Source organism: Enhydra lutris, unplaced genomic scaffold (assembly GCF_002288905.1).
Source record: "Enhydra lutris kenyoni isolate GAN:26980312 unplaced genomic scaffold, ASM228890v2 scaffoldscaffold69, whole genome shotgun sequence".
NCBI classification, from domain to species: Eukaryota; Metazoa; Chordata; class Mammalia; order Carnivora; family Mustelidae; genus Enhydra; species Enhydra lutris.
This window is the reverse complement of record NW_019154153.1, coordinates 1,069,053-1,095,527: the sequence shown is the minus strand read 5'-3', so window position 1 is coordinate 1,095,527 and position 26,475 is coordinate 1,069,053. Positions and strand designations below refer to the sequence as shown.

Below are 26,475 nucleotides of genomic sequence, written 5' to 3'. Positions count from 1 at the left end.
CATTATCTTATTTAAAGGAAGATGTGGTCTTATGTTTTTCTGTCATTGTTTTACATGTGAATTTTATCCTCGGTTATGATTATCAATGTCTTGAGGAAAAGAACCATCTTTCCATACGCCCCCTCATTTAATTATTCGCACAGCCTTGTGAGGTAATAGTGCTCCTGGGTGATAAGTGATGAAGACACCCCAGGAGTGGAGGTCAGTGCCCACAGCCTCAGCGGGTAGGAGGCAGAGCAAGCCCAGGACCGGGGTTCCCATGCTCTCAGTTTGCCTCTTTTGCCTTCTGGGTCCAACCGCTGTGTGGCCCTTGGAATGGCCACGAGCATCACAGGGCAACAGCACAGAGTGGTTCAATAGTGCTGGCTGTTACTGTGCTAAAAAAACAAAACAAACAAAAAAAAAAACAACTTTCGGGACGCCTGGGTGGCTCAGTTGGTTGGACGACTGCCTTCGGCTCAGGTCATGATCCTGGAGTCCTGGGATCGAGTCCCGCATCGGGCTTCCAGCTCCACGGGGAGTCTGCTTCTCTCTCTGACCTTCTCCTCGCTCATGCTCTCTCACTGTCTCTCTCTCTCTCAAAGAAATAAATAAAATCTTTAAAAAAAAAAAAAAAAACAACTTTTTTTTTTTGCGCAGTCTTAATATTCTGTCAGACTTCACAGTCCCCTTTGTGTTGTGGTGGTGGTGGTATTGTTTAAAGAAAGGTTTTGCTTATCTCATTCATACATAATTCATGCCTCTGGCTGGGGCAAGAGTCAGAGAGGAGGGCAAAGTATTTGAATATAAGTCTCTCAAACTCTTTTCTTTGGCAACTTACTCTTAGAAAGAAAAGGAAGTGAAAGCCCCAAGTGTCTGGGGAAATGTCTCTCAGGTCAAGAGCCCACATGAGTTAGCTCTGCCTATAGGAAGTCTGCCTAGACACCCCCCAGGTCAAGGCCAGAGCTACCCCACCTCCCTGACTAGTGCCAACCACCTAGAAGGAAATGGCCAAGTGTACCCACAATGTTAACACAAGCCTATAAAATGATGACAAATGTCACAGTGACATTTAAGAATTTAGTAAGGAAACCAGGACAGGAAAGATCTTAAAACAAACCACACAGGAAGCTTGTCACAAGTCTCAAGTTTTTTATTTTCAGAACAGAGGCTGGTTTTATTTTTAAAAAGAAAAAGGGGGGAGGGGGAACGTGCTCAACGCTAGTGAGGTGCAACTTCCCTTCTTCCAGGCTCTAACTTCCAGCCAGCTCTCTTCCCCCAAAAACACATGGACTCAGAACCAGGCCAGGTTATATCAGAACAGCCTTTAGAGAGAGGCCGGTCCAGCCCCCTTTTACAATCTGTAGAGTCAGAGGCTCAGGTCAAGGGCACGCCTTACTGGCACACACATTAGAGGCAGACGGTCTGAATTCTGTACCCAGGGTACTTTTCTGTGAACCATACTTCTGGCGTGAGCCTCAGGAGACAGTGCACCTCCCCGGGGACACATCTCCAGTTTCACCCCCCACTACAGATGCTCCTAGAAAGCAAGGAAAAATCGGGGTCATGTCTCACTGTGAGTAGGGCAAGGAAAGAAAGTAAAAGCACTCATGAAAAACACCGGAAGGAAGGGATTGACCCCTGAGCGCAAAGTGCTCGCACCAGATGTTTGAAAGAGAATGTCCAAGGGTGAGTGGGGGGCCGGCAGACAGAGCCTGAGCAGGACCAGCCTCTGCCAGAGCTGGCCGGGTTGCCATCAGTCTCTCAGCGTACCTAGGGAAGTGGTAGCTCATTGGAACCTATCACAGCCTCCCACCAGAAAACTCAACAGCACTCAGATTTTATAGTCAGTCACTCAGCGGGGGAGACCAGCATCCAAACAGGAGAAAGGGAGTGGGGCAGGGGCCAGCCAGGGGCTGGCCATGGCTCAGACACAAAGTCCATTCACAGCCACTGAGATTAGGTAGCAGAGAGAGCAAAGCTGGAGAGAGGAGATGGAGACCCAGGGAAGAGTCTGGGCCCAGGACTTTGAGCACACGGAATTCTAAGGGAAAGACTATGGTGGGGGGAGAAGGGGGAGTGGGGAGACAGAAAAAAAAGACTAGTTGCAAAATCCAACCCACTAATAATATTGGACCTCGGAGGGCAAGGGGCTGGGAGCATAGATTAATACATTGAGTGTAAACATGTTTCCTCCATCATTCCCCACTGTGACAGTAGGGGAGGCTCAGAAGGACTCTGGTCAAGACATCAGTCCCTCTGTGTCTCTGTCAACAAACCCCCAAGAAGTTGGGAGAAAAGAGCTCCAAGTAAAACACTGAGACTCAGAAAGCAAAAGCAATGTGCCATCAAAGCGAGTGAGGGACAGTCAAAACTACAATCATGACTTCTGGTCCTTTGCCCAGAGTGTATTACACCCACAAAACATACGAGGGGGTGGGGGAGGGGAAACAAAAATTCTTACAGTTTTGCCCCCACCCCATCCTATTCTGGGGTGGAGGACAGTGAGTATTTCCTGGCCTTGCTGCCAACAGTCCTCCTACACTCTTACCTCCCCGAAAAATACTTATCCACCCTCAAAAATTCCAAGAGAGATGTCCCACATCGAGACCATAAGTGGGCAACCGCTGGGTGTCCCTTGTCATTAATCTCAACAAGAATGCCAGAGAGGAAGGCAGGGCAGGGGGAGGATTTACCCAGACTTCCTCTGCAGACTGCCTTCTCCTTAGAAATTCTCTTTACCAGAGGAGAGGACAAAGGTCATCACCACCTTTTCTGAACCACACCAGCCTTCCCAGAGGAAGGACAGATGTGGAATTGGATTTCCTTGAGCCAATGGCAGCCCCAGCTTCACATCATTTCAGGAACCCCACCAAGGCTGTTGTTCTAAGCCAAGATCTGACCCAGTTAGCAACAAACGTCGGGAAGGATAAGAGTTCTGGGTGCAGAGGGAGAGAGAGTGGGAGGGCAAGCCAATGGCTGATACTCCACAGACCCTGTAATAAGACTGGCACCAAACCCCAGCTGGATCCAGTGGCCATGTTAAATGCAACTTCTGAGTATTTTGCCTTTATTTTTTTGCAAGCAGCATCAGTGCATGATGCAACAAAAGTTGAAAGCACGGAGGTAGAAATGCTCACTCACCCAAGAAAGGGTGCAGTTTTGTCCTTAGGGTATGGACCCTCTCCTCCCACAAGCTGAGAAGAGAGGAGTAGAATTGAGGAAGATCCTGGGTGAGCGTCTCCCTTGGAGGAGAGCAACTGGGCAGCTCCCAGGAGCCCAGCTCTTTCTGGGAATTCACGGCCACAAATTCAGGTAGGAATGAGGAGGGTGGTCGTATGTGTGGTGGGAAGGACAGGGCCTCCCCAGATCTCCTACTGATTGCAAGGGGCCACAGTGTGGAAACAAGAAAACTATACTATACACACAGACAAACACAGACTTGGCATCTACCATCTGGAAAAAAATCCAATAGACACATCAGGGGAACAGTGGATTCTGGATCCGTTTCAAGGCGTGGGACAATGATCACCAACCACAGCCTATAAGAATCTGGCACTTCCAAGCCAGGGGGAAGGCTTCAGGCCCAGCACCCCTGTCTGGGCACGCCCTTTTCACCATTCTCCCCGACAATGGACAAGAATTAGGATGGCGGTGGGAAAAGCAAGAAGCAGAGGTATCTGGCCCCTGGAGGCTAGATTAGGGTAGGGCATGGAGAAAGGGAAATAGAATAGTAGGTGGACCTTCCTCCTTCACCATTAGCTGCTGGTCTCCCTCCAAGCAGTCTTGACCCAAGGGGTGCAGAAGGACACACTGGCCCTTAGCCCTATTAACAGTTCCGTCTTCCAAATAGACCCTGATCAAATCTGGGTGAAAGACGATCAAAGGACAAGGGGCTGGGGTCTCTCAACCCCAAAGCAAGCCCCTCTCCCTTATCCCTCCTCAATTCTGGGAGGCCACGGCCAGGGTATTGACATAGCCATGGGTACCCCCCTCGTTCTCCGAGATGCAGTGGCCCAGCTGGGAGGGTCCCTGAGGTGGTGGTGGTGGCGGTGGCGGTGGCGGGGCGGAGGGCGGAGCGCCGTAGGCCCCTCTCCCCCGAGTCGGGGAGGCCCGACTCCCCCGGTCCCAACAGCCCTCTAGGGCTTCCAGGCCACGGCAGCCAAGGAAGAAGAGGTTCTTGAGCATGAAGATGGAGAGGGGCTGCTGGTAGCTCACCACCAGGAGGCAGCGCAGCGCCAGCAAGGGCACGTCCACCAGGCAACCGCCCAGCAGGCGCAGAAGGCGGCTACAGCTGCCCGGCCCGGAAGCCTGGCCCCAGGATGAGGCTGCCGCTGCGGCGTTGAGCTCATAGAGCCAGAGCACCGGCGAGGAGAGGGTGAGGAAGTAGACGGCGATGAGCAGGTAGCGCAGGTGCGCGGGTAGCGGCACGCGGCCTTCCAGCATCAGCTCCACCAAGGTGAAGCTGTCGAGCAGGTCCAGACACGTGCCCAGGAAGCAGCCGGCGGCTCGGTGCTGCTGGGGCTGCAGAAGCAGGGGTCCCGCCGAGCCAGGGGTGGCGCCCGCCTCGCTGATGGCCCGCACCAGGCTGTAGAGCAGGGGCACGGACAGCGCCATGGTGAGGCGGAAGCCCGTGGTGCCGAATGGCGCGCGCAGCTCGATGAGGTCCAGGATGGACGTGCCGAGGATTAGCACCACCTTGGGCGTAAAGGCGATGGAGTAGATGAGCCAGGCCAGGTAGGCGAAGGCGAACTCGCCCGCGGCCCCGGCAGCGCCCGGGCCTGCTCCCGGGCCACCTGCGCCCCCGCGGGCGCCGCGCGCCTTGGCCCCTGCGGCAGCCCCGGCGGAGGCGGCCGAAGCGGCGGGTAGATGTAGAGGCGGCGCGGCGTGGTGGTGGTGCTGGTGGTGGTTGTGCGCGCCGCTGGCCGCGCCGCCCCGACGGCCCCGGCTGTTCTTGGCGAAGAAAATAGCCCAGCCCACCACCACCACCAAGTCGGTGGCGATCCAGGAGCACCAGTACAGGTCGGTGACGGCGATGAGGTACAGGTCCAGCAGACCTCCCTGTGCCAGCAGCAGCACCACGGACAGCGCCTGGTAGCCCCAGCGGCACCCCGGGCTGGGGGCGCAGCCTCGGCGCCGACCCCTGCGACCCGAGCGGGCAGGGCGGCCACAGCAGCAACAACACGAACAGCAGGAGGTGCCGCTGCCGGTCCCCGTACCGCCCGCGCCCCCGGCCGAGCGGCTCCCGGGGCCCCCGACGGCCCCCGCCGCAGCGCCCCCGCCGAAGTCCGCGGTTGTCATGCTGCAGGAGGAGGTGGGCGTGGAGGTGGAGGAGGAGGTGGCGGCCGAGGAGGAGAAGGCGGCGGGCGCGGGGTCGGTGGCTGGGGCGCCCCCCTGAGCTGGGGGTCCCGGGAGGCCGGCTGGCACCAGCGGCTTGCTGATGCTGATGCTCTCGTCGTCGTCCTCTCTCTCGGCGCCGGTGCTGCTACTGGGGGAGCCGCCGCCGCCGCCGCCCCCGCCGCGTCTGCCGCCGCCTCCCCCCCCGGCTGGTGCTGGTGCTGGTGCTGCTGTCGCCCGAGCCTCTCCGGCCGCGGGAGGAACCCCCCCGGAGGAAGAGGGGCTGCAGCCGGGCAGCGGCAGGGGGCGGTGGGAAGGAGCCGGACGAGGACGAGACCGAGCGGGGGTTGCCGAGCGCTGGGTGCATTGTCCTCCGAGGGGCTCCGGGGGGGCTGCCCTGCTGCTCCCTCCCCGCCAACCCCGGGCTGGCAAGGCGGCCGAGGGGAGCCGGGGCCAGCCGCCGCCTCCTCCCCAGCGGCTGGTACTCGTACCCGGGTCGGGCAGCAGCGAGATCCGGACTGGAGCCACCGGACTGGGCGAGCCAAGCCCCGGGTGGCTGGGAGCGGGGTAAGCGAGGAGCTGAAACCACCGCGGTGACGACGGGCGCGGCGGGGGCGGGGAGCTAGCCTAGTAGGAGAGAAAGGGGAGGCTGGCGGCGGGGAAACCAGGACTGGATTCAAGGGGGAGAGGAGGAAGAGAGACCAGAGAAGGAGAAAGCCTGGCTCGCTGGATCAGCAGGAACAAAAAGGGGAAGGGGTTGCTGAGGCGCGAGAGTTGGGGTGGGGAGCCCTGCGGGGGGCCTAGAGGATGAGAGGGGAGGAGGGAGAAACGCGGGAGCGGGGCGGAGTTGGCACTGGGAGGACCTAACCGGAGCAGACGATTCCTAGGGAAGTCGTTCAGCGATCCCACCAGCCGAACTGCTGAAGCGTTAGTAAAGCGTTAGTAACCGGATGGCCTTGGTCTCCGTATAGATTAGGCCTCTGAGCACCAGGCCCAGGCGACAGGTTCCGGCCTCTGCGCCTGGTCAGCACAACTTCTGCGGACAGTAGGGGCAGCTGGGGCCTCTACACCGGGGCCAGCGCCCTTTCACCTGGGCAGCCTGCCTCTCCTTCAGGCACTTGAAAACTAATGGAGGAATCCGGCCATGCTGATTAAAAGGACCGGGAACAGCAGCCCAGACATGAATTTCTGCATATTCCTGTGTCCTGCCCTGGGTTCAGTGATGGACCCTCAGGGAGGTCCCATTTTCCAGTGACTGGAGTGGTTCTTTGAATATAACCGCTTGGGAAGAGAGCGCAGGTAAAAGAATTATTCATGTGACCCCAGCCAAGTGGGGCTTTGGGTATTCTCAGAGGTCTTTAAAGTGAGAATTAGAAATGATAAAGATGTATCTAGCAGAGAGGAAGAAAAGGGGACCTGTAGAGCTACAGGTACTGTGGTAAAAACAAAGGCTCGGAGAGGGTGCTGGTGAATATTTAGATCTGCCACTGTGGCCTGGCCCAGCAGCTATGAGCTTCCAGCACACTCTGACTCACCCCCTGGGATCTATTCCATGACTGGGGCTGGAGACCCATCAGCAATTCAGGAAAGCAGCAGGCACAGTCTCGGCTTCAGAGGTTTAGGGGAGAAAACAATAACTAGAGCATTTGGAACACGCGCGCACGCACACGCACACAAATCTGAGGCTCATGTAAAACACAAATATCCCAGCCACATCAGAGCAAGGCAGGAAGCTTGTCTGCCCCATCCTCCTTCTCCGCATACTTCAGCCTGCAAATTCCCTGCCTTAGCTTCATTGCTCTTAAAGCTTGTGCTGCTGGGGCTCGCACCACACAGTGCCAGAGAAAAGGATGCAGTAGCACCCTTGGGGCTGCTTGCCCACCCCTCGCCCCGAAATCTGCCTCCTGAAGAAGGGTCAGTTTGGGTCAAATCTGCTTTTTCCAGTCTCTTGGAGGTCCATCTCTACAACTAATCCATGGTAGATAGGGGACTTAGAGCCCCCAACCTGCACCATTTCCCCCTGCCTCTGGGACACATAAGCTTTAAGAAGTTCTGTGCCCAGTCATGCCAGACAGGAGATACTAGGTGGTAAGAACGTGAGCTCTGGGGTCAGTGGTCTCAGCTCAGCTTGTGTGATTTTGAACTGGTCATTTCCCCTCTCTGGCCTCATATTATCCAACTGTAAAAAGGGCCAATATCTATCCCAATAGGCTGTTATTAAAAGAGGTCATGAATTCAAAGGGTTTAGCCTAGTGCCTGGCACAGAGTATGTACCCAACTAAAGGCAGCTGGTGTTATCATAATTCCACTTAGCTCTTATCTTAACCTCCCAGGGAACATTTCCTCATGGCACAAGCCACTAATGATGTTTTCTGGACTGGACTCTTACCTGAGGCCACATTCAGAGCTCTGTTCCCCACAGCTCTGCAGTTCAGTAAGTGCCAGGGAGCAAAGCTGCTCTCATTAGGACAGTGCTTCTTGGAGCTGGTCTTCACAGACTTCACAATGTGAGAGCTTCGGCTCTGGCAGCAGGTGCAAGGCTCACCCACAGGGGGCAAGGTGGGGAATAAACAGTGGGTACAGCCCACACTCCTGTGTGAACATCACAGCAGGTCCAGCAGATGTCAGGGCTGAGACAGTCCAGGTTAAAAAGCAGATTGGGGAGCTGCCAACTGCTAATGGGAGTGATTCTAGCCAGTCTCCCAGCTTTCCCCAGGGAAAACACCAGCCAACAACTAACCTGAAAGCTGACCCAAGACTTCTACTCAAGTTAATGAAGCAGTTGAAGGAGGAAAAGCAGCTGATGAAGGCAAAGAACTGGGCTCCTGAGAGAACACTGACAGATCTGTCCCCACTCCCCATATCTCCCAGCTCCCCTGCCCCGCTCATCCCCTCCTGCTCTCACCTGGTAGGCCCAGCCCCTCCTCCCACAGTTGCCTCCAGGACAGGGATCCTCCTGGGTAATTTGAATGGTTAACAGCCCTTTGAAACTATCTTTTGTATTTCTGGGGAATATACTGTCCATCAGTTAGGCTAACTGTATGATATCAGTTAGTCCAATTTTTTCCAATTTAAGGCCCTGAATAAAAGACCACATATAATAAGGATGAGAAATCAGAGTACATGAAAGAATAATTTGGTGGTCTGGGTATTGGAGGGATTGTTTTTTTCTAATCTTCTGTGTATACACACACACACACACACACACACACACACACACACACACACAGCCTTTGCTTCGGGAAGGAAAGAGCTTGACAAAGATGGGACAAGGAGAAGAAAGAAGCCAAAAAGGCTTTCTCATATATAAAGTGAGAGCAAATATCCCATAAAGATATAGAAAAGGGAAGACACAGTCACCAAGTACCTCATAAGCACTGAGGGTTTAGCTAGATATCTTACACACAATACCTGGAAACTGAGACACAGAGAGGTTAAGCAACTTACTCCACATCACGCAGCTAGTTAAGGGCAGAGTTAAGGTTAGATCTAGACTTCTCTCTCAGCCCAGCGCTCTCACCACCCACCACTCTCCAGGATGGCAGCAGCTCATAGGCATCTTGGGGGACAGGGACAAACTAAGCAGGTTTCAATCCAAAAAATATTTCCCTAAGAACCTGCTAAACACTGGACACTGGGTAAGGTTCCTTTGGATGTCTAATATTCTTGCCCTCCTGGAATGGAAAGGCCAAGGGCTCACTGCCTTCCAGGAGCAGCAGGGGATGGACTAGGAGTAAGGGAACAATATCCCCAGCCAGCTCAGCAGCTTAGGAAAGCTTAGTGAGGCAAGGCCAGCCCTTCCGCATACTGAACCAAGGCCCTACTCTTTCCTGATCCATTCTCTGCTCACTATCACTGCCTTCTCTCACCTTCACAGCAAAAACAAAGAACAGGTCCAAAGAGAGCTGTGAGAGGGGTGTATGGAGCCCTACAAGTGCTCAGTGAAAAGACACAAGCAACTGTGTTCTCAACTACACAGTCACCATACTGACTCTCAGAAAATGAAAGGGAAGCTGGCAGGGAACTGGGACTAAAGTAGGATGGAGTCTGTGAACCTTGGGCTTAGGAACTTGAAGCCTCAAAACGACTTCTAGAGCTCTCTAAAGATAGACAATACTACCACTGCCCCAATTCAGACCTCCTCTAACACCTGGAGCAAGCCTGTGCCTTGAGCTGCCCCACGGATGTCTCACAGAGACGCCACTACCTTCTTGGATAAAGAAGTCCTAGCATCAGCACCTCCATGTGTCAGTCCCTGGGCTAGGTGTTGGGGTTCCAGAAACTAAAACAAAGCAAGTCTTTTCCTAGGCATCCACCCTGGGTGGAAAACGCAGTGAAGTGATCGAATGCTAGACAAGGTCCAGAAGAGGTACAAATAGGAGTCAGTAAAGCCTTAGAGAGGTTATGTGCAAGCTGCTGTAAAAGGTGGGGAGATGATGGTTGGCAGATGGGGGGGATGGGGATGGGCTGGGAGAGCATTCCGGGTAGAAGGAGCAAGATGAACAAAGTACTTACAGTATTAAATAGGAGGACACATTTAAGGAATTGCAAGTATTTGACACTGCTTGAATATAAAGTGCAAGAAGGAACAAGAAAAGATAAGGCTGAGGGAGGAGGCAGGGGTCAGGTTACAGCGGACCTCAGATGCCATACTGAGCTTGGGCTGCATTCTGAGAGAATGGAGAACTCTTAAAAGCAGAAATGTAGCAAGAACAGATTTGCATTTTAGAAAAGTTGTTTTGCAGTAAAGATGATGGATTGGAAGGAAGAGAAAATGAAAGCAGAGACTATGTTCCACTTCTGGCAATACTGTGAACTAAATAATATAAAACCGCTCCAGCTCACAAAAAAAAAAAAAAAAAAAAAACCACAAGATTAAAATCGAATATCCTTTTAAATGCCCAGTTAAAAGAGTAAGATAAATTCTTGGAGCCATAAATAAAGAGCAAACTGAAAACCAGAATGATAAGTGAAGTAAATGATGCTGTGAGTGCCTTCACATATGTAGTCTGTCTCAAAAGGGAATGTTGTCTAAGATGGTAGGGACAAGCCATAAATAGCAATCTAATTTAAATTTACTTAAATTAATAGAAATAAATTGAAACTTCAAATTCAATTTCTCTGTTTCACTAGCAACATTTCATAACTGCTCAAAAGCCCCATGTGACTAGTGGCTACCATATGGGACACCAGATATAAAACAACTCCATCACTGTGGCAAGTTCTATTGGACCACACAGATGGGAACTTGGATTTAATAGCCAAACAGAGACAGGAAACCTGGCATTCAACCCAAATGAGGCAAGAAGGCAGAGCTGACCTTCCTACATAAAACCAGAACCCTCAATGAAAGGATGGACTAGAAAAACAAATCTACCACTCAAACAGGGAGACTGCATGGAAATAAATGAGCATGGTCCTAGGCTGGAAGTGATATAAAAATCTTTACTGGAAATTCATTACCATGGGTTTATACCACGTATAGATTTGGAATTTTAATGATCTCATGCTGAAAAATTAACATTAATATTAGTTGTAGGCTGACAATAACCATGGATGCCTACCAAAAGCAAATATAAAACAGTTCTGAAGGGCCACACTTTCAACCCAGGCCTTTAAAAAAGTCCCACAGATAAAAACCCAGTAAAAGTGAGCTTACAGTCCCAAATTAAAAAACACAAAAGGAAGTACCCATTATGAATGAAAGCCAGCAGATTAATATACAGCAAGATCAGACCCTCCCAACCCCACCACCAAGAACTTCAAATGATGAAGGCTACACTACCAATAGGTTTACAATGATTAAAAACATAAAAAAGGAATATAATGTTACAAAAGAGAATGGTATAGAAAAAGAAAAGAATAAGGCAGGGAAAAGGATATCCAAGAATGGCAGTGTATAGATCTCCATGAATTTTCTCCCCAGTGAAACAACCATAAAATCAACCATTTAAAATTTCTGAAAATCATCTTAGGGCACCCAGTAAATGGAAAAATGTTTATTCAAGAAAGCATACTAAATCACTTTAATAATAGCAAGAGTCTGTGGCATTTAAGCCACAACCTGCTCCCTTCCCTCCCCCAGCTGAGTGTGAGAGAAACTTTACTTCAGATGAGTACAGCCAAGAAGAAAGGGGCCCTCATCTCCCAGTCTAGGATAATAGTTTCTCCCTAAAGGATTTCTAATCCCACTCCCAACACCCACTCCCACCCCTGCTTCCTGTGTGGAAATTCTGTTCCAGAAAAGCACAGCTGAGAGGTTTGAGATTCCCTACTTCCACCCAGTCCCTTCTTGTAGAGTGAAAGTTCTAATCTAGATGTGGCAGGCCAAAAATACTGGGCCAAATCACCCTGTCCCACTCACTTGTACCCTAGGAGTTCCAGGCAGGGAGAGGCAAGCTGGGAAGACAAGTGGCTATTACCACCTCCTCTCATCCCCTTCCAATTCATAGAAAAGGTGTTTCACTCCAAGAGAAGTATGTTGCTGAGCAGCAGCACAAAGGCTCTGCCTTAGATGTAGAAACAAAAAAACTCTAGCTCAACCTAAAGACACTGACTTTATTTGGAACAGAGTATGGGGAAACTCAAGTCTAAGGGCACTGTCGAAGACAATGGAGATCTTAGTGGTGAGTAATGTAGAGGAGGCTGATAGTTCCATGATGGAATAAGTGAAACAGTAAACCAGCTAAAACTTTAACAGAGAGAACCAGGGAAGGAGTTAAAAAGAGCCCACCTGCCGACAGAGTAAGCCTCAAAAAGTGGTCTCAAGTACTATCCCTGCAAAGGCGCCCTACTCTGATGGATCAGATGTGGAGCAATTGATGCCCCATGACATTGTCAAAAATAACAGGACAATCCGCTGTCAGTTAGTGAAGATTAACAGATGGGTGTGATATCAATAGAAGCTGACCAGCCAGAAGCATAACTGGGAGATCAGGGTAAAAGACCGTCAATGAGAACCCAGCTAAAACAAGAGGGAAGGGAGACTGGGTACATGTCTAAGGCTATTGAAGAGACATCAGAGGCTTCCCACTACAAGGAAAATACACTTCACCAAATTTGTTCAGCCACGGACATCTATGACATCCATGATGTCCATGATAAAAAGTCCTGAGGTGGGGGTGAGAGATCATAGTCAGTTTCCCAAATTGTTACATTATCTTAAATGTCCTGTTGTAAAACATTATGAAACAGAGGAAAGTGTAACTCATACAAAGGGAAAGAAAGCCAGACAACAGAAACTGCCACTGAGGGGCCCAGACATTGGATTTAGGAAGCAAATGCTTCAAAGCAGCTACTATAAATTGTTCAAAGAACCAAAGGAAACCATGCTTAAAGAATTATAGGAAAGTATGATGACAATGTCTCATCAAATAGAGAATCTGAAGAGATAGAAGAAAATAATAATATAATAATATAATATATAATAATATAATTATGATTATATAATATTATATATAATATATATATAATATAATAATATAATGTAATATAATAATAATAATACAAAATGGAAACTTCAGAGTTGAAAAGTTCAATAACTAAAATGAAAATATTCATTAGAGGAATTCATTCAACAGTTCATTTGAGCTGGCAGGAAGAAGATTCAGCAAATTAAAAGATACATTAATGGAGATTAAACACTCTGAAAAACAGAGAGAAAAAAGAATGAAGAAAAAAAATGAGCATAACCTCGGAGAGATATGAGACACCATTAATCATATCAACATACACATACTGAGAGTACCTGAAGGAGAGAAGAGAAAGAAAAAAAAGCAGAAAAAATATTAAAAGAAATAATTTCTTGAAACCCTCCCAAATTTGATGAAAACTATTAATCCACACATCCAAGAAGTTCAACAAACTCCAAGTAGGATAAACGCAGAGATCCAGATACATCATAGTCAAAACGTTAAAAGCAAAAGACAAAAAGAAATCATGAAAATCAGCAAGGAAAAAACTATGTCATATACAAGGAAATCCCAGTAAGATTACAGTTAACTTCTCATCAGAAAGAGTAAAGGGGTGCCTGGCTGGCTCAATCGGTGGAGCATGCAATTCCTAATCTCAGGGTCCTGAGTTCAAGCCCCACCACTGGGCATGGAGCCTACAGGAAGGAGGGAAGGAAGGGAGGGAGGGAGAGATAAAAAAGAAAGAAAAGAAAAGAAAGAGTAAAGGCCAGTAGCAGTCGGATGACATAAGCAAAGTGCTGAAAGAAAAAAGTGAAACAGCGGTGCTGGGGGTAGCTCAATCCACTAAGCAGGAGACCCCTGGTTTTGGCTCAAGTCGTGATCTCATGGTTCATGGGATCAAGCCCCACATTGGGCTCCACACTCAGCAGGGAGTCTACTTGAAATTCTCTTTCTCCCTCTTGCTTCACCCCTCCCCCTACTCACATGCTCTCTCTCTCTCAAATAAATCTTTAAAAAAAGAAAAAGTGAAGCAAGATTCTTATATCCAGCAAAACTATCTTTCAAAAATGAAGATGAAATAAAGACATTTCTAGTCAAACAAAATTTCTAGACAAACAAATTACTAAGTAAAAATCTGAGAAACCTATTGCTAGCACAGCTACTTTATTTTTGAAATGTTATACTGAAGGACATTCTTCAGAGTGAAAACAATAATTCAAATCCACACACAAAAGAAACAGAGTGCCAGTAAAGGTCATTATGTAGATAATTATAAAAAATAATGTAATTGTGTACTTCTACTCCTTTCTCCTAAATTATGTATAAAGCAATTGAAATAGAGGTTCTAATGTAGGTAATTATAAAAGATAATACAATTGTACATTTCTTCTTTCTTCCAACTCCTTTAAAAAGCAATTGCATCTTTTTATCAAATGGTACTGGAACAACTGGACAGCCACATGCAAAAAAAGAAAAAAAAATCTTATACCCTTCACAAAATTAACTCAAAATGGATCAGAGACCTAAATGTAAGACACATAAAACTTCTAGAAGATAACATAGGAGAAACTCTAGATGACCCTGGATTTGGTTTTGACGTTTTAGATATAAACACCAAAGTCATGATCCATGAAAGAAAGAATTGAAAAGATGGACTTCATTAAAATTAAAAATTTCTGCTCTGCAAAAGACACCATTGAGAGAATGAAAACACAAGCCACAGACTAGGAGAAAATATTTGTAAAAGACATATTTGATAAAGGCCTATTATCCAGTGGCACCTGGGTGGCTCAGCCTTTAAGTGTCTGCCTCCAGCTCAGCTCATGATCCCAGGGTCCTGGGTTCCCTGCTCAGTGGAAAGCCTGCTTCTCCCTCTCCCACTCCCCCTACTTGTGTTCCCTCTCTCACTGTGTCTTTGTCAAATAAATAAAAATATTTTTTTAAAGGACTATTATCTAAAATACACCCAGAACTTTTAAAATTCAACAATAAGAAGACTAACAACCCAATTAAAAAGTGGGCCAAAGACCTTAACAGACATCTCACCAAAGAAGATAAACAAAGGGCAAATTAAGCACATGGAAAGATGCTAAACATTATATATCATCAGGGAAATGCAAATTAAAACAACAATGAGATACCACTACACATCTATTAGAATGGCCAAAATCCAGAACACTGACAAGTGCTAATGAGAATGTGGAGAAACATGAACTCTTATTCAATGCTGGTAGAAATGCAAAATGAAACAGCCACTCTGGAACACACTTTGGTATTTCTAACTAAATATACTCTTACCATATGTATGATCCAGCAATTGTACTCCTTGGTATTTACCAAAGGAATTAAAACATATCCACACAAAAACCTGCACATGGGTGTTTATAGCAGTTTTATTCTTGACTACCAAAACTTAAAAGGAACCAAGATGCCCTTTGATATGTGAATAAATCATACAAACATGAAATATTATTCAGTGCTAAGAAGAAATGAGCTATTGAGCCATGGAAGGGGGCAATTGGGTGGCTCAGTTGGTTGAGCATCCGACTCTTGGTTTCAGCTCAGGTCATGATTTCAGGGTTGTGAGATCGAACCCTGCATGGGGCTGGGCACTCACTACAGAGCTGCTTAAGACAATCTCTCCCTCTCCCTTTGCCCCTCCCCCAGCTCACACATGCAGGCTCTCCCTCTCTCTCTCAAATAAATAAAATCTTAAAAAAAAAAAAGACATGGAGGAAGCCCCAATGCATACTACTAAGTAAAAAACAAACAAACAAAAGAAAAAAAAACAGACAACCTCAAAAGCCTACATACTGTATGATTCCAACTTTATGACATTCTGGAAAGGCAGAACTATTGAGAATACAAAAAGATCAGTGTTTGCCATGGGTTAGAAACAAGGGAGGGATAGGTGGAACACAGGGGGATTTTCAAGGCAGTGAAAATACTCTGCATATAACTATAATGATGGATACACATCATTATACATTTGTCCAAACCTACAGAATATATACCACCAAGAGTGAACCTTAAGGAAACTGTGGCCTTTGGTTGATTATGATGTGTCAATAGAGGTTCATCCTATCCTTGTTAAAAAATGTGCCACTCTACAAAAATGAACTATTGGACTTCATCAAGATCAATAGCTTTTGCACAGCAAAGAAAACAGTCAACAAAACCAAAAGACAACTGACAGAATGGGAGAAGATATTCACAAATGACATATCAGATAAAGGGCTAGTATCCAAAATCCATAAAGAACTTATGAAACTCAATACCCAAAGAACAAAGAACAAATAATCCAATCAAGAAATGGGCAGAAGTGGGGACGCCTGGGTGGCTCAGTTGGTTAAGCCGCTGCCTTCAGCTCAGGTCATAATCCCAGTATCCTGGGATCGAGTCCCACATTGGGCTCCTTGCTCAGCAGGGAGTCCACTTCTCCCTCTGCCTCTGCCTGTCTCTCTGCCTGCTTGTGCTCTTTCTTTCTCTGACAAATTAAAAAAAAAAGAAAAGAAATGGGCAGAAGTGAACAGATATTTCTGCAAAGAAGACATCCAGATGGCCCACAGACACACGGAAAAGTGCTCAACATCGCTCAGCATCAAGGAAATACAAATCAAAACCACAGTGAAATACCAACTCACACCAGTCAGAATGGCTAAAATTAACAAGTCAGGAAATAACAGACGTTGGCGAGGATTCGGAGAAAGGGGAACCCTCCTACACTGTTGGTGGGAACGCAAGTTGGTGCAGCCACACTGGAAAACAATATAGTGGTTCCTCAAAAAGTTGGAAATAGAGCTACCCTAAGACCCAGCAATCACTACTGGGTATTTACCCTAAAGATACAAATGTAGTGATCCAAAGGGGCATGTGCACCCAAATGTTTATAGCAGCAATGTCCACAATAGCCAAACTATGGAAAGAATCTAGATGTCCATCAACAGATGAATGGATAAAGATGTGGTATATATATACAATGGAATACTATGCAGCCATCAAAGGAAATGAAATCTTGCCATTTCCAACAACGTGGATGGAACTAGAGGGTATTATGCTGAGCGAAATAAGTCAATCAGAGAAAGACAATTATCATATGATCTCTCTGATATGAGGAATTTGAGAGGTAGAGTGGGGGGTTGTGGGGAGTAGGGAAGGAAAAAATGAAACAAGATGGGATTGGGAGGGAGACAAACCATAAGAGACTCTTAATCTCAGGAAACAAATTGAGGTTTGCTGGGCCCAGTGGTAGGGAGAGGGTGGTTGGGTTATGGACATTGGAGAGAGTATGTGATATGGTGAGTGCTGTGAAATGTGGAAGCCTGACAATTCACAGACCTATACCCCTGGGGCAAATAATATATGTTAAATATATATATGCCAATCTAGTAAGTGATGATGATGATGGGGGGAGGCTATGTATTTGTGCAGACATATAGTATATGGAATATCTCTGTACTATTCTCTCAATTTTGAGAACCTAAAACTGCTATTAAAATTGTCTTTTAGGGCACTGGGTCGCTCATTTGATTGGGCAACTGCCCTCGACTCAGGTCATGATCCCAGTGTCCTGGTATCGAGTCCCACATTGGGCTCCTTGCTCAATGGGAAGTCTGCTTCCTCCTCTGCCCATCTCCCTTCTCATACTCTCTCACTCACTCACTCTCTCTCAAGTAAATAAAAACTTTTTAAAAATTAAAAAATTAAATTGTCTTTTAAAAAATGCAATTGCAGGGGCACCTGGCTGGCTCAATTGGTAGAACATCGATCTCATAGTTGTGAATTCAAACATCAACTTGGGCATAGAGATTACTTTAAAAACACAACTGCATATAATTATAATTGTATTGTTGGGCCTTTAATACATAAAAATACAATATATTTGACAGTAACAACACAAAGGAGGTGGGTGGGAGCAAAGCTGTATTAAAGGATCAAACATCAGATGGTAAACTGAATTCTCAGAAATGAAGAGAACCAGAAATAACAAACTTTATAAATACATACTTTCTCTCCCCTTTACTCTTTCTTTAGAAGACATAAAATTAGGAGCACCTGGGTGACTCAGTTGGTCAAATGTTAGACTCTTGATTTCAGCTAAGGTTACAATCCCAGGGTCCTGGGATTGAGCCCTGGGTCAGGCTCTGCGCTGAGTGTGGAGCCTGCTTGAGATTCTCTCTCTCCTTCTCCCTCTACCCCCTCCCCCCCCAACACTTGCACTCAATAAATAAATGAATAAATAAGACATAAAATTATATAACATCATAATTATAACAAAGTATTGTTAGGTTTAGAACATATGTAGATAGAACATGTATAACAGTAATAGCATTAAAAAGGGAAGGGACTAAAAAGACATAGTAGTTTCTATATCTCACTGGAATTAAATTAGTATAAATCTGAAGTAGATTCTCATAAGCTAAGATGGTATAAGCCTTAGAGCAATCACTAAAAAAATAAAAAGTTAATTTAAAACTAAAGGAGTTAGGGGCACCGGGGTGGCTCAGTGTGTTAAACCTCTGCCTTCGGCTCAGGTCATGATCTCAGAGTCCCGGGATCAAGCCCCATATCGTGCTCTCTGCTCAGCGGGAAGCCTGCTTCCCCCTCCCTTTCTGCCTGCCTCTCTGCCTACTTGTGATCTGTGTCAAATAAATAAATAAATAAATTTTTAAAAAATTTAAAAAGTAAATAAAATTAAAGGAGTTAAATGTTACACAAGAAAAAAAAAATCACTTAATACAAAAAAGATTTCTTTAAAAATTAGTACCTCAGGGGCACCTGGGTGACTCAGTGGGTTAAAGCCTCTGCCTTTGGCTCAGGTCATGATCCCAGGGTCCTAGGATCAAGCCAGCATCGGGCTATCTGCTCAGCAGGGAACCTGCTTCCCTTCCTCTCTCTGCCTATTTGTGATCTCTGTTTGTCAAATAAATAAATAAAATCTTTTAAAAAATAAATAAAAATAAAAATTAGTACCTCAGATTTCAAATATATAGTCCCTGAAAATAATTTAATAGATGAATTAAGAAAAAAAATTAGACACAACTGAAGAGTTAGTAAACTTAATAATACATCTGAAGAAATTCTCTAGAATGCAGTACAGAGAGCTAGAGAGTGGAATACATAAAAGAGAAATCCAAAACATGGTGGATGAGTTGTGAAGATCCAAAATATACCTAAAGAAGTTTCAGAAGGAGAAACTAGGAACAATGGGAGAAAGACAATAAAGAAATTTAAGCTGAAAATTTTCCAAAATTGGTGAAAGAACTTCTCCAGTCCAGAGATTTAGAAATTGCAATGGATACTAAACAGGATGAATAAAAATAAACATGCTCCTAGATGCTTTGAAGTGAAACTACAAAACGTCTAAACAACGAAAAGATCTTAAGAGAAAGCAGGCAGTAGGGGAGCCTGGATGTCTCAGTCATTAAGCATCTGCCTTCGTCTCAGGTCATGATCCCAAGGTCCTGGGATCAAGCCCCGCATTGGGCTTCCTGCTTGGCAGGAAGCCTGCTTCTCCCTCTCCCACCCGCCTGCTTATGTTCCCTCTCTCACATTCTCTCTCTCTGTCAAATAAGTAAAATAAAATCTTTAAAAGGAATGAAAGAAAGGGGCACCTGGGTGGCTCAGTGGGTTAAGCCTCTGCCTTTGGCTTGGGTCATGATCTCGGGATCCTGGGATCGAGCCCCGCATCAGGCTCTCTGCTCAGCGGGGAGCCTGCTTCCCCCTCTCTCTGCCTGCCTCTCTGCCTACTTGTGATGTGTGTGTGTGTGTGTGTGTGTGTCTCAAATAAATAAATAAAATCTAAAAAAAAAAATTAAAAAAGGAAAGGAAGGAAGAAACCAGACAGTAAAACAACTTACTTTCAAAGAACAAGTTAGATTGACAGCAGACTTTTCATCAGAAATAAGAGAAACCAAAATGCAACTATGATTTAAAAAAATACAGCTTAGAGGCACCTGGGTGGCTCAGTCCATTTGGTTTGAAATATATGTTCTGGGTGTCTTGGTTTCAGCTCAGGTCATGGTCTCTGAGTCATGGGGTCGAACTCTGCAATTGGTAGGGAGTATGCTTGAGATTCTCTCCCACTGCCCCTCTGCCCACTCATGCTCGCTTGCTCTGAATAAATAAATCCTTAAAAAATACAGGAATCTATCCTCAACTTCAAATCCTAACTCCACCACTTAGAATCTGGGTGACCTTTGGTAAAGTACTTAATCTCTGTCATCAGTTTTCTCATCTATAAAATGGAGACAATAATAGTACTTACTTCACAGAGTTGTTATGAGGGGTAAAAAAAATAATGTATAATTAATATATTGAAAGCACTTAGAAAATTTGCTGCTACAAAAGAACCAAGTTTCAGAAAGATATCATAATTCTGAACTTGTATGTGCCAAATAACATAGCCTCAAAATGTATAAAGTAAAAATGGATAATTATGAGACACTGACAAATATTTTATTATAGTGGGAGATATAAATACATCTCTTAGTAATGGATAGATCAAATAGTTGAAACACTGGTAAAGAAATATAGTTTTAACTGCATCATTAACAACCTTGATATAATGGCTGAATATAGAACTGTATATCCTCCAAATTAGATTACTACACATTGTTTACAAATCTATGTGCAGCATTACAAAACCTGACCATGTACAGACTATATTCCTTGACCTCAAAACAATTAGATTAGAACACAGTAACAGAAAGATAACCAACCAACCACTCCCCACACATTTGGAATATTTTATTGTTTTTTTAAACAGTTATTTAGGAGCTTTTGTTTTTTTAGAAAGATTTTATTTATTTATTTGAGAGAGAGCACAAACAGTGGGGAGAGGTAGGAGAGGGAGAAGCAGACTCCCTGCTGAGCAGAGAGCCCAACACAGAGTTTGATCCCAGAACCCAGAGATCAAGACCTGAGCCAAAGGCAGACCCTTCACTGAGCCTCCCAGCACACCCATTTGGAATATTTTTAAACATACTTCCCAATAACTCATGTAAAAACTGGAAAACATTTAGAACTAAATGATTGTGAAAATACTGTCAAAATGAATGTGATACAGCCAAAGCAAGACTTAGAGCAAAATTTATAGCCTTAAATGTTTGTTACAAAAGCAGGAAGACTAAAAATTAGTAGGCTAAGCACCCAAATAAGTGGGAGAAAGAGCAACTGCAATGAAAACATAAAGAAAATATTAAAGAACAGAAATCATTAAAATTGACATTTACATACACAAATATCTGTCAAAATTTATTAAGGAAAAGGGGAGAAAGTATAAATAAAAAGATAAAAGGAGATCTAAGTATAGAAACAACAGAGTTTTGTTTTTTTTTTTTTTTTTTTTATTTGACAGAGAGAGAGATCACAAGTAAGCAGAGAAGCAGGCAGAGAGAGAGGGGGAAGCTGACTCCCTGCTAGCAGAGAGCCCCATGTGGGGCTCGATCCCAGGACCCTGAGACCATGACCTGAGCTGAAGGCAGAGGCTTTACCCATTGAGCCACACAGGCACTCCAAAACAACAGAGATTTTTAATAAGAATATTATGAAAAATGTTATACCAATGTATTTGAGGATTTAGAGAAATATGATAAATGCCCTAAGAAAAACATGACCTTCCTAAACTGCCAGAGATAGCAAAATTTGAATATATATTTAATTCTTAAAGTGAATCAGTAATTAAAAGCACCCCCCAAAAAATTTATCAGGCCCAGGTAATTATCTGTGTGTTCCACCAATATTCAAGAAACTGATAATCCAGGGGTGCCTGGGTGGCTCTGAGTTAAGCCTCTGCCTTCAGCTCAGGTCATGATCTCAGGGTCCTGGGATTGAGGCCCGCATTGGGCTCTCTGCTCAGCAGGAAGCCTGCTTCCCCTCTCTCTCTGCCTGCTGCTCTGCCTACTTTTGATCTGCCTGTCAAATAAATAAATAAAATCTTAAAAAAATAAAAACCTGATAATCCTATTCTAAACAAGCTGCTACAGAAAACAGGAAAAGATAAAATGGACTACCATTTATTTTATGAGACTAATATAATCGTATCAAAACCAGACAAAGACAGTAGAAAATAATTAAAATATACAGGTGAATCTCATTTATGAACATAAACAAAGAGCTCCTAAACAAATGCTAGCCAGTAGCAGCCAGCAACATGCAACGTAACCATTAGGTTTTATCACAGGGTGCAAGGAAGATGAAGAGATGAAAAAAAATCTATACTGTAACTTATCACATTAACAGATCAAAGGAAAAAAGCATTTATAATCAACTCAATAAGTATAAACAACTTCCAACATTTATTAAACAAAAATTTAGCAAAACAGAATTTCTTTAGCCTAGTAAATAGTAGTGTGGCAACAAAGACAGGGTAAGATGCTGATTATTTCTTTTTTCTAGGCACAAAGGAAGGTATTTCCCATCTTCCTTGTAGTTGCATTGGAACCATGTGCCTGGATATGGACAGAAGTGATGTGTACCACTCCCCGGTCTGGTCATAAATTGCTTCATAGTCATCCACACTCTCTCTCTCCAACAGAGACCTTGGAAATCGTATGTTGAAGACAACAGCATCACAAAATGGAAGGTGCCAGGATCCCTGAATCACTACTTGGAGGGGAAAGGCCAAGACTAGCCACCTAGCCCACATCAGACTAGGAAATGAGCAATAAACATTTATAAGATTTTATTTTTAAGTAATCTCTACATCCAACATGAGGCTCCAACTCACAACCCTGAGCTTAAGAGTCACATGCTACCAACTGAGCCAACCAGGAACCCCAACATTTATTTAGCTAGGTCACATTATCATATATTTTCATATTTTTCATATATGTATTTCTTTCTTTTTTTAGAAACCATAAGTGGAAATCATGAGTGATGGGTCATTGTAGACATGGCTTATGCAAGAAAGAAGATCCAAATTCAGTGGAAGACCCATATCAAATATATGGCATGAACTATATGAAAAGATTTATAAATAAATGTGCATTTATGTATTTGAGTTAAAATCTTTAAGGATATGTAAATATCACTTTTTACAATTGCTGACTTTGCATTTAACGGACCAACATAGATTTCATCTGATTTTACTATGTTTAGAGTTCTAGCTTAACTAAAAATAATCTTTGACCTCTGTAGCTCTTAACATCCAATGTATGCTTCTGGATATCTTTACCATGCTGTACTGCAGCTGTTAAAATGAATGTTAGTTCCTGTATTCTAAGTATCTTGAAAGCCATAGTTCTTTCTGCAACTTTTAGTAGAGTTTCCAGTCTAGGGGGAAAAGCAAACATTAAATAAGTAATTTGAATGTGATTATTGAGTTACCTGAGCAAGTAGTTTGTGATGCTGTACAATCACACAGCAAGGAGACACAGTACAATTTAAAGGTTAAAATTTATCCCACTTTTTAAAAAAATGGAGGTATAATTTACATTACAACATTATATATTTTTTAAAATTGAAGTATAACTTGGGCACCTGGCTGGCTCAGTTGGTGGAGTATAACAACTCTTGATCTCATGCTTGTATGTTCAAGCCCCACACGGCTGTAGAGATTACTTAAAAATAATCAATCTTGGGACACCTGGGTGGCTCAGTTGTTAAGCATCCGCCTTCGGCTCGGGTCATGATCCCAGGTCCCTGGATCGAGCCCCACATGAGGCTCTGCTCAGCAAGAAGCCTGCTTCTCCCTCTCCCACTCCCCCTGCTCGTGTTCCCTTTCTCGCTGTGTCTCTGTCAAATAAATAAATAAAACCTTTATAAATAAATATTTTATTTTAATTGAGGTACAATTTCCATATAACATATTAGCTTCAGGTGTACAACATAATGATTTGATATTTGTATATATTACAAAATGATCACCACAGTAAGTCTAGTTAACATCCATCTCCACAGTTAACAAAAATTTTTTTCTTGCAAAGAACTTAATTTCTTTTTTTTTTTTAAAGGATTCTATTTATTTATTTGACAGACAGAAATCACAAGTAGGCAGAGAGGCAGGCAGAGAGAGAGGGGGAAGCAGGCTCCCCACTGAGTGGAGAGCCCGATGTGGGGCTCGATCCCAGGATCCTGAGATCATGACTTGAGCTGAAGACAGAGGCTTAACCCACTGAGCCACCCAGGCGCCCCAAGAACTTAATTTCAAGTACTCTCAGCAACTTTCAAATATGTAATATGCTTTTTTTTTAAAGATTTATTTATTTTGATAGAGAGCATAAGTAGGAGGGGGAGAGGGAGAATGAGAAAATTCCAAGCAGACTCCTTGCTGAGCCCAATGTGGGGTTCCATCTCACAACCCTGAGATCATGACCCAAGCCGAAACAAAGAGTTGGCTGCCCAACCAATATGCCACCTAGGTGCCCTTTTAATATGGTATTATTAAGTCACTATGTTGCATATTACATCCCCACAATTTAACTAATTTTATAATTGGAAGCTTATACCTTTTGGCCCCCTTCACCCATTTTGTCTACCCTCACCCCCAACCTCTGACAACCACCAATCTCTTCTCTATATTGTAAGCCCAGTGGTGGGGTTTTGCTTTTTTGTTGTTGTTTAGATTCCACATGTAAGTGAGATCAGAGAGTATTTACCTTTCTGAAGTAAGTGAACTTACTTCACTTAGCATAATGCCATCGAGGCCATCCAGGTTATTGTAAATGCAAGATTTCCTTCTCTTTATAGCTGAATATTCCATTGTGTATATGTAAATGTATATATTATGTGTGTGTATATATACATACACATTTTATCGATTCATCCATTGATAGACACTTATCACATATATGTTTCTGCACTGCTACTCTGTGCCATTGGTTTGTATCCCTCTGCCAACAGAACACTCTTAATAAGTTTATAAAAATGTTTGAAACTGGAGAGGGGCCAAGTCATGTCAAGACAGTGAGCTCCTTCAAGACCAGGGCTGTTTCTCAATTCTTATTCTTGGGCTTAGTAGGTAGGTGCTCAACAATCATTTTCTAAGTAAATAAATGAAGCCAAAAGAGGAAGTTAGAAAGACCAAAAGAAAAAGCAGGCAAGGGACATGCCCCTCCCCTCTCCAGAGAGGTCCCAGAAATGCTAAGGCTGATCTGGTAGGAGTGTAAGCCAGAATTCTCGAATCAGAGTGGGAGGAGGTGGAGAGAGTTTCAAGCTAGACCCCTCTTCTAAACCTCCCAAAAAATAGAAAATGACAGAAGGCTTTTGGAACCAAGAGCTAGAGGAGCCTGGAAGCAAAAGCTAAAGCTGTCAGCTTCCCAGCAGTTCACACCCTGAGACAATCCTCCCACCTCCAACCCCCGAAGCTGCCAAAAGCCCCAGGCAGAGAAACAGGCGTCCCAAGATGGCCCCAGCCTCAGCAGCACCATGCAGCACTGGGGGAGTGACAGTGATTTGGGGGGTAAACACTATTATAGCTGAGATATTTTAAAATTCCACCCTCAAGGCAGCTTCCGGTTGCTATGGCAACCCTAGCTCTGCTGGGAGTCCTGATTACCAACTTGCTAGAAGCACCTGCCTCTGGCAGCCTAGAGGTGTCCTCAAGAGGCCGGGAGCTGCTGCCACCAAGGGGAACGCCAAGGAAGTGCCGCTATATTCTGGCTCCAGGGTAATGACTGAAGGGACCCAAGGTAATTAATTCTCTGTTCAGTGTGAACACCCCATGCTATAGATTTGTCCCATGTTAATAATTTTAATAAAAATATGGGCCCACTTGCTGTTCAGTTTGACTTACAGTCTTTTTTGTTTTGTGTTCACTTGGCCCCATCAAAACACAAAAAGGTAACATTTTCATTTATCTTGGGACTGAGCAAATGAAACAGTTGGTTGTCAGTTTTGGTTCCATAGTTTAGACAAAGCCCCTAAGGGACAAGACTAGCCCTGGAGCTGAGTGGTTGGCCCTGCCTTCCAACACAGCTTTGCATAAATACCGTTGCAGACACTTGCTCTTCGGCACCCAGTCTGGAATGGCTGGTGGTATCCTTAGGAAACCCAAACAAGTAAGAGAGGGAAACAGCCACAGCGCCAGAATGACAGGCAGCCAAAGGGAAGAGCCAGAGGCAGATAGACACAGAGATGCTGCCATTCTGTCATTTCAACGTGGAGCGAAGGAATCTTGACTCTGGCAAGATTCCTCCCCACATAGTCATACTTGGCTTTATTATCCAACTCATTTCTGTACTCACCTGTCATTCCATTTGGTAAGCTTGACCTATTTGGCCCAACAAGAGCTCACACGGGCTGTACGCATGACAGCAGCAGCTCCAGTATATAAAGCAATGCTTGGAGAAGGGCAGTGGGCTAAGGGTGTGGAGAGTCTAGTGCGTATCTCAGAGAAAACACTGGGCTCTGTCAGGAGACTGAACTGCAAGCCCAGCCCCTCCATTTGCTAACTGACTTTGGACACATCATCAGTGAAAGGTAAACTCCTTGAGGGCAGGTACTGTTGCCAATGACTGGTCCTAGAATGGTATTTGGCACAGAGCAGATCTCCAATAGAGGTTTCAGAAGTGAAAGAATGAATAGTCTCTGCCAGAGTGTCTTCATTTATAAAGATGGGATAAGAATTCTCTCTCCATTAGGGGCTTTGGGAAGCTCTAATAAAATAGGATGAATGGCATCTAACTTAAAGTGCTTTGGAAAAGGTTAAGTGATGCACAAATGTAACCTAGCGAGCCTGTTACTCAACCCAATAGCTCAGATGACTACCAGACAAGATGTTTCCGAGCCCAGGGCTTACCCATTT

The 26,475-nt window shown here is 44.8% G+C and overlaps 1 protein-coding gene across 1 annotated transcript; it reads right to left on the bottom strand.

The window, feature by feature from the left end:
* Positions 1 to 1,148: 1,148 nt before the first annotated feature.
* Positions 1,149 to 8,490, bottom strand: LOC111159820 (transmembrane protein 121B). Its single transcript, XM_022522447.1, is given in 2 exon segments — positions 1,149 to 5,520; positions 5,522 to 8,490. Coding segments are annotated over 2 exon segments (1,761 nt in total). The 5' UTR covers positions 5,684 to 8,490; the 3' UTR covers positions 1,149 to 3,921.
* Positions 8,491 to 26,475: the final 17,985 nt, after the last annotated feature.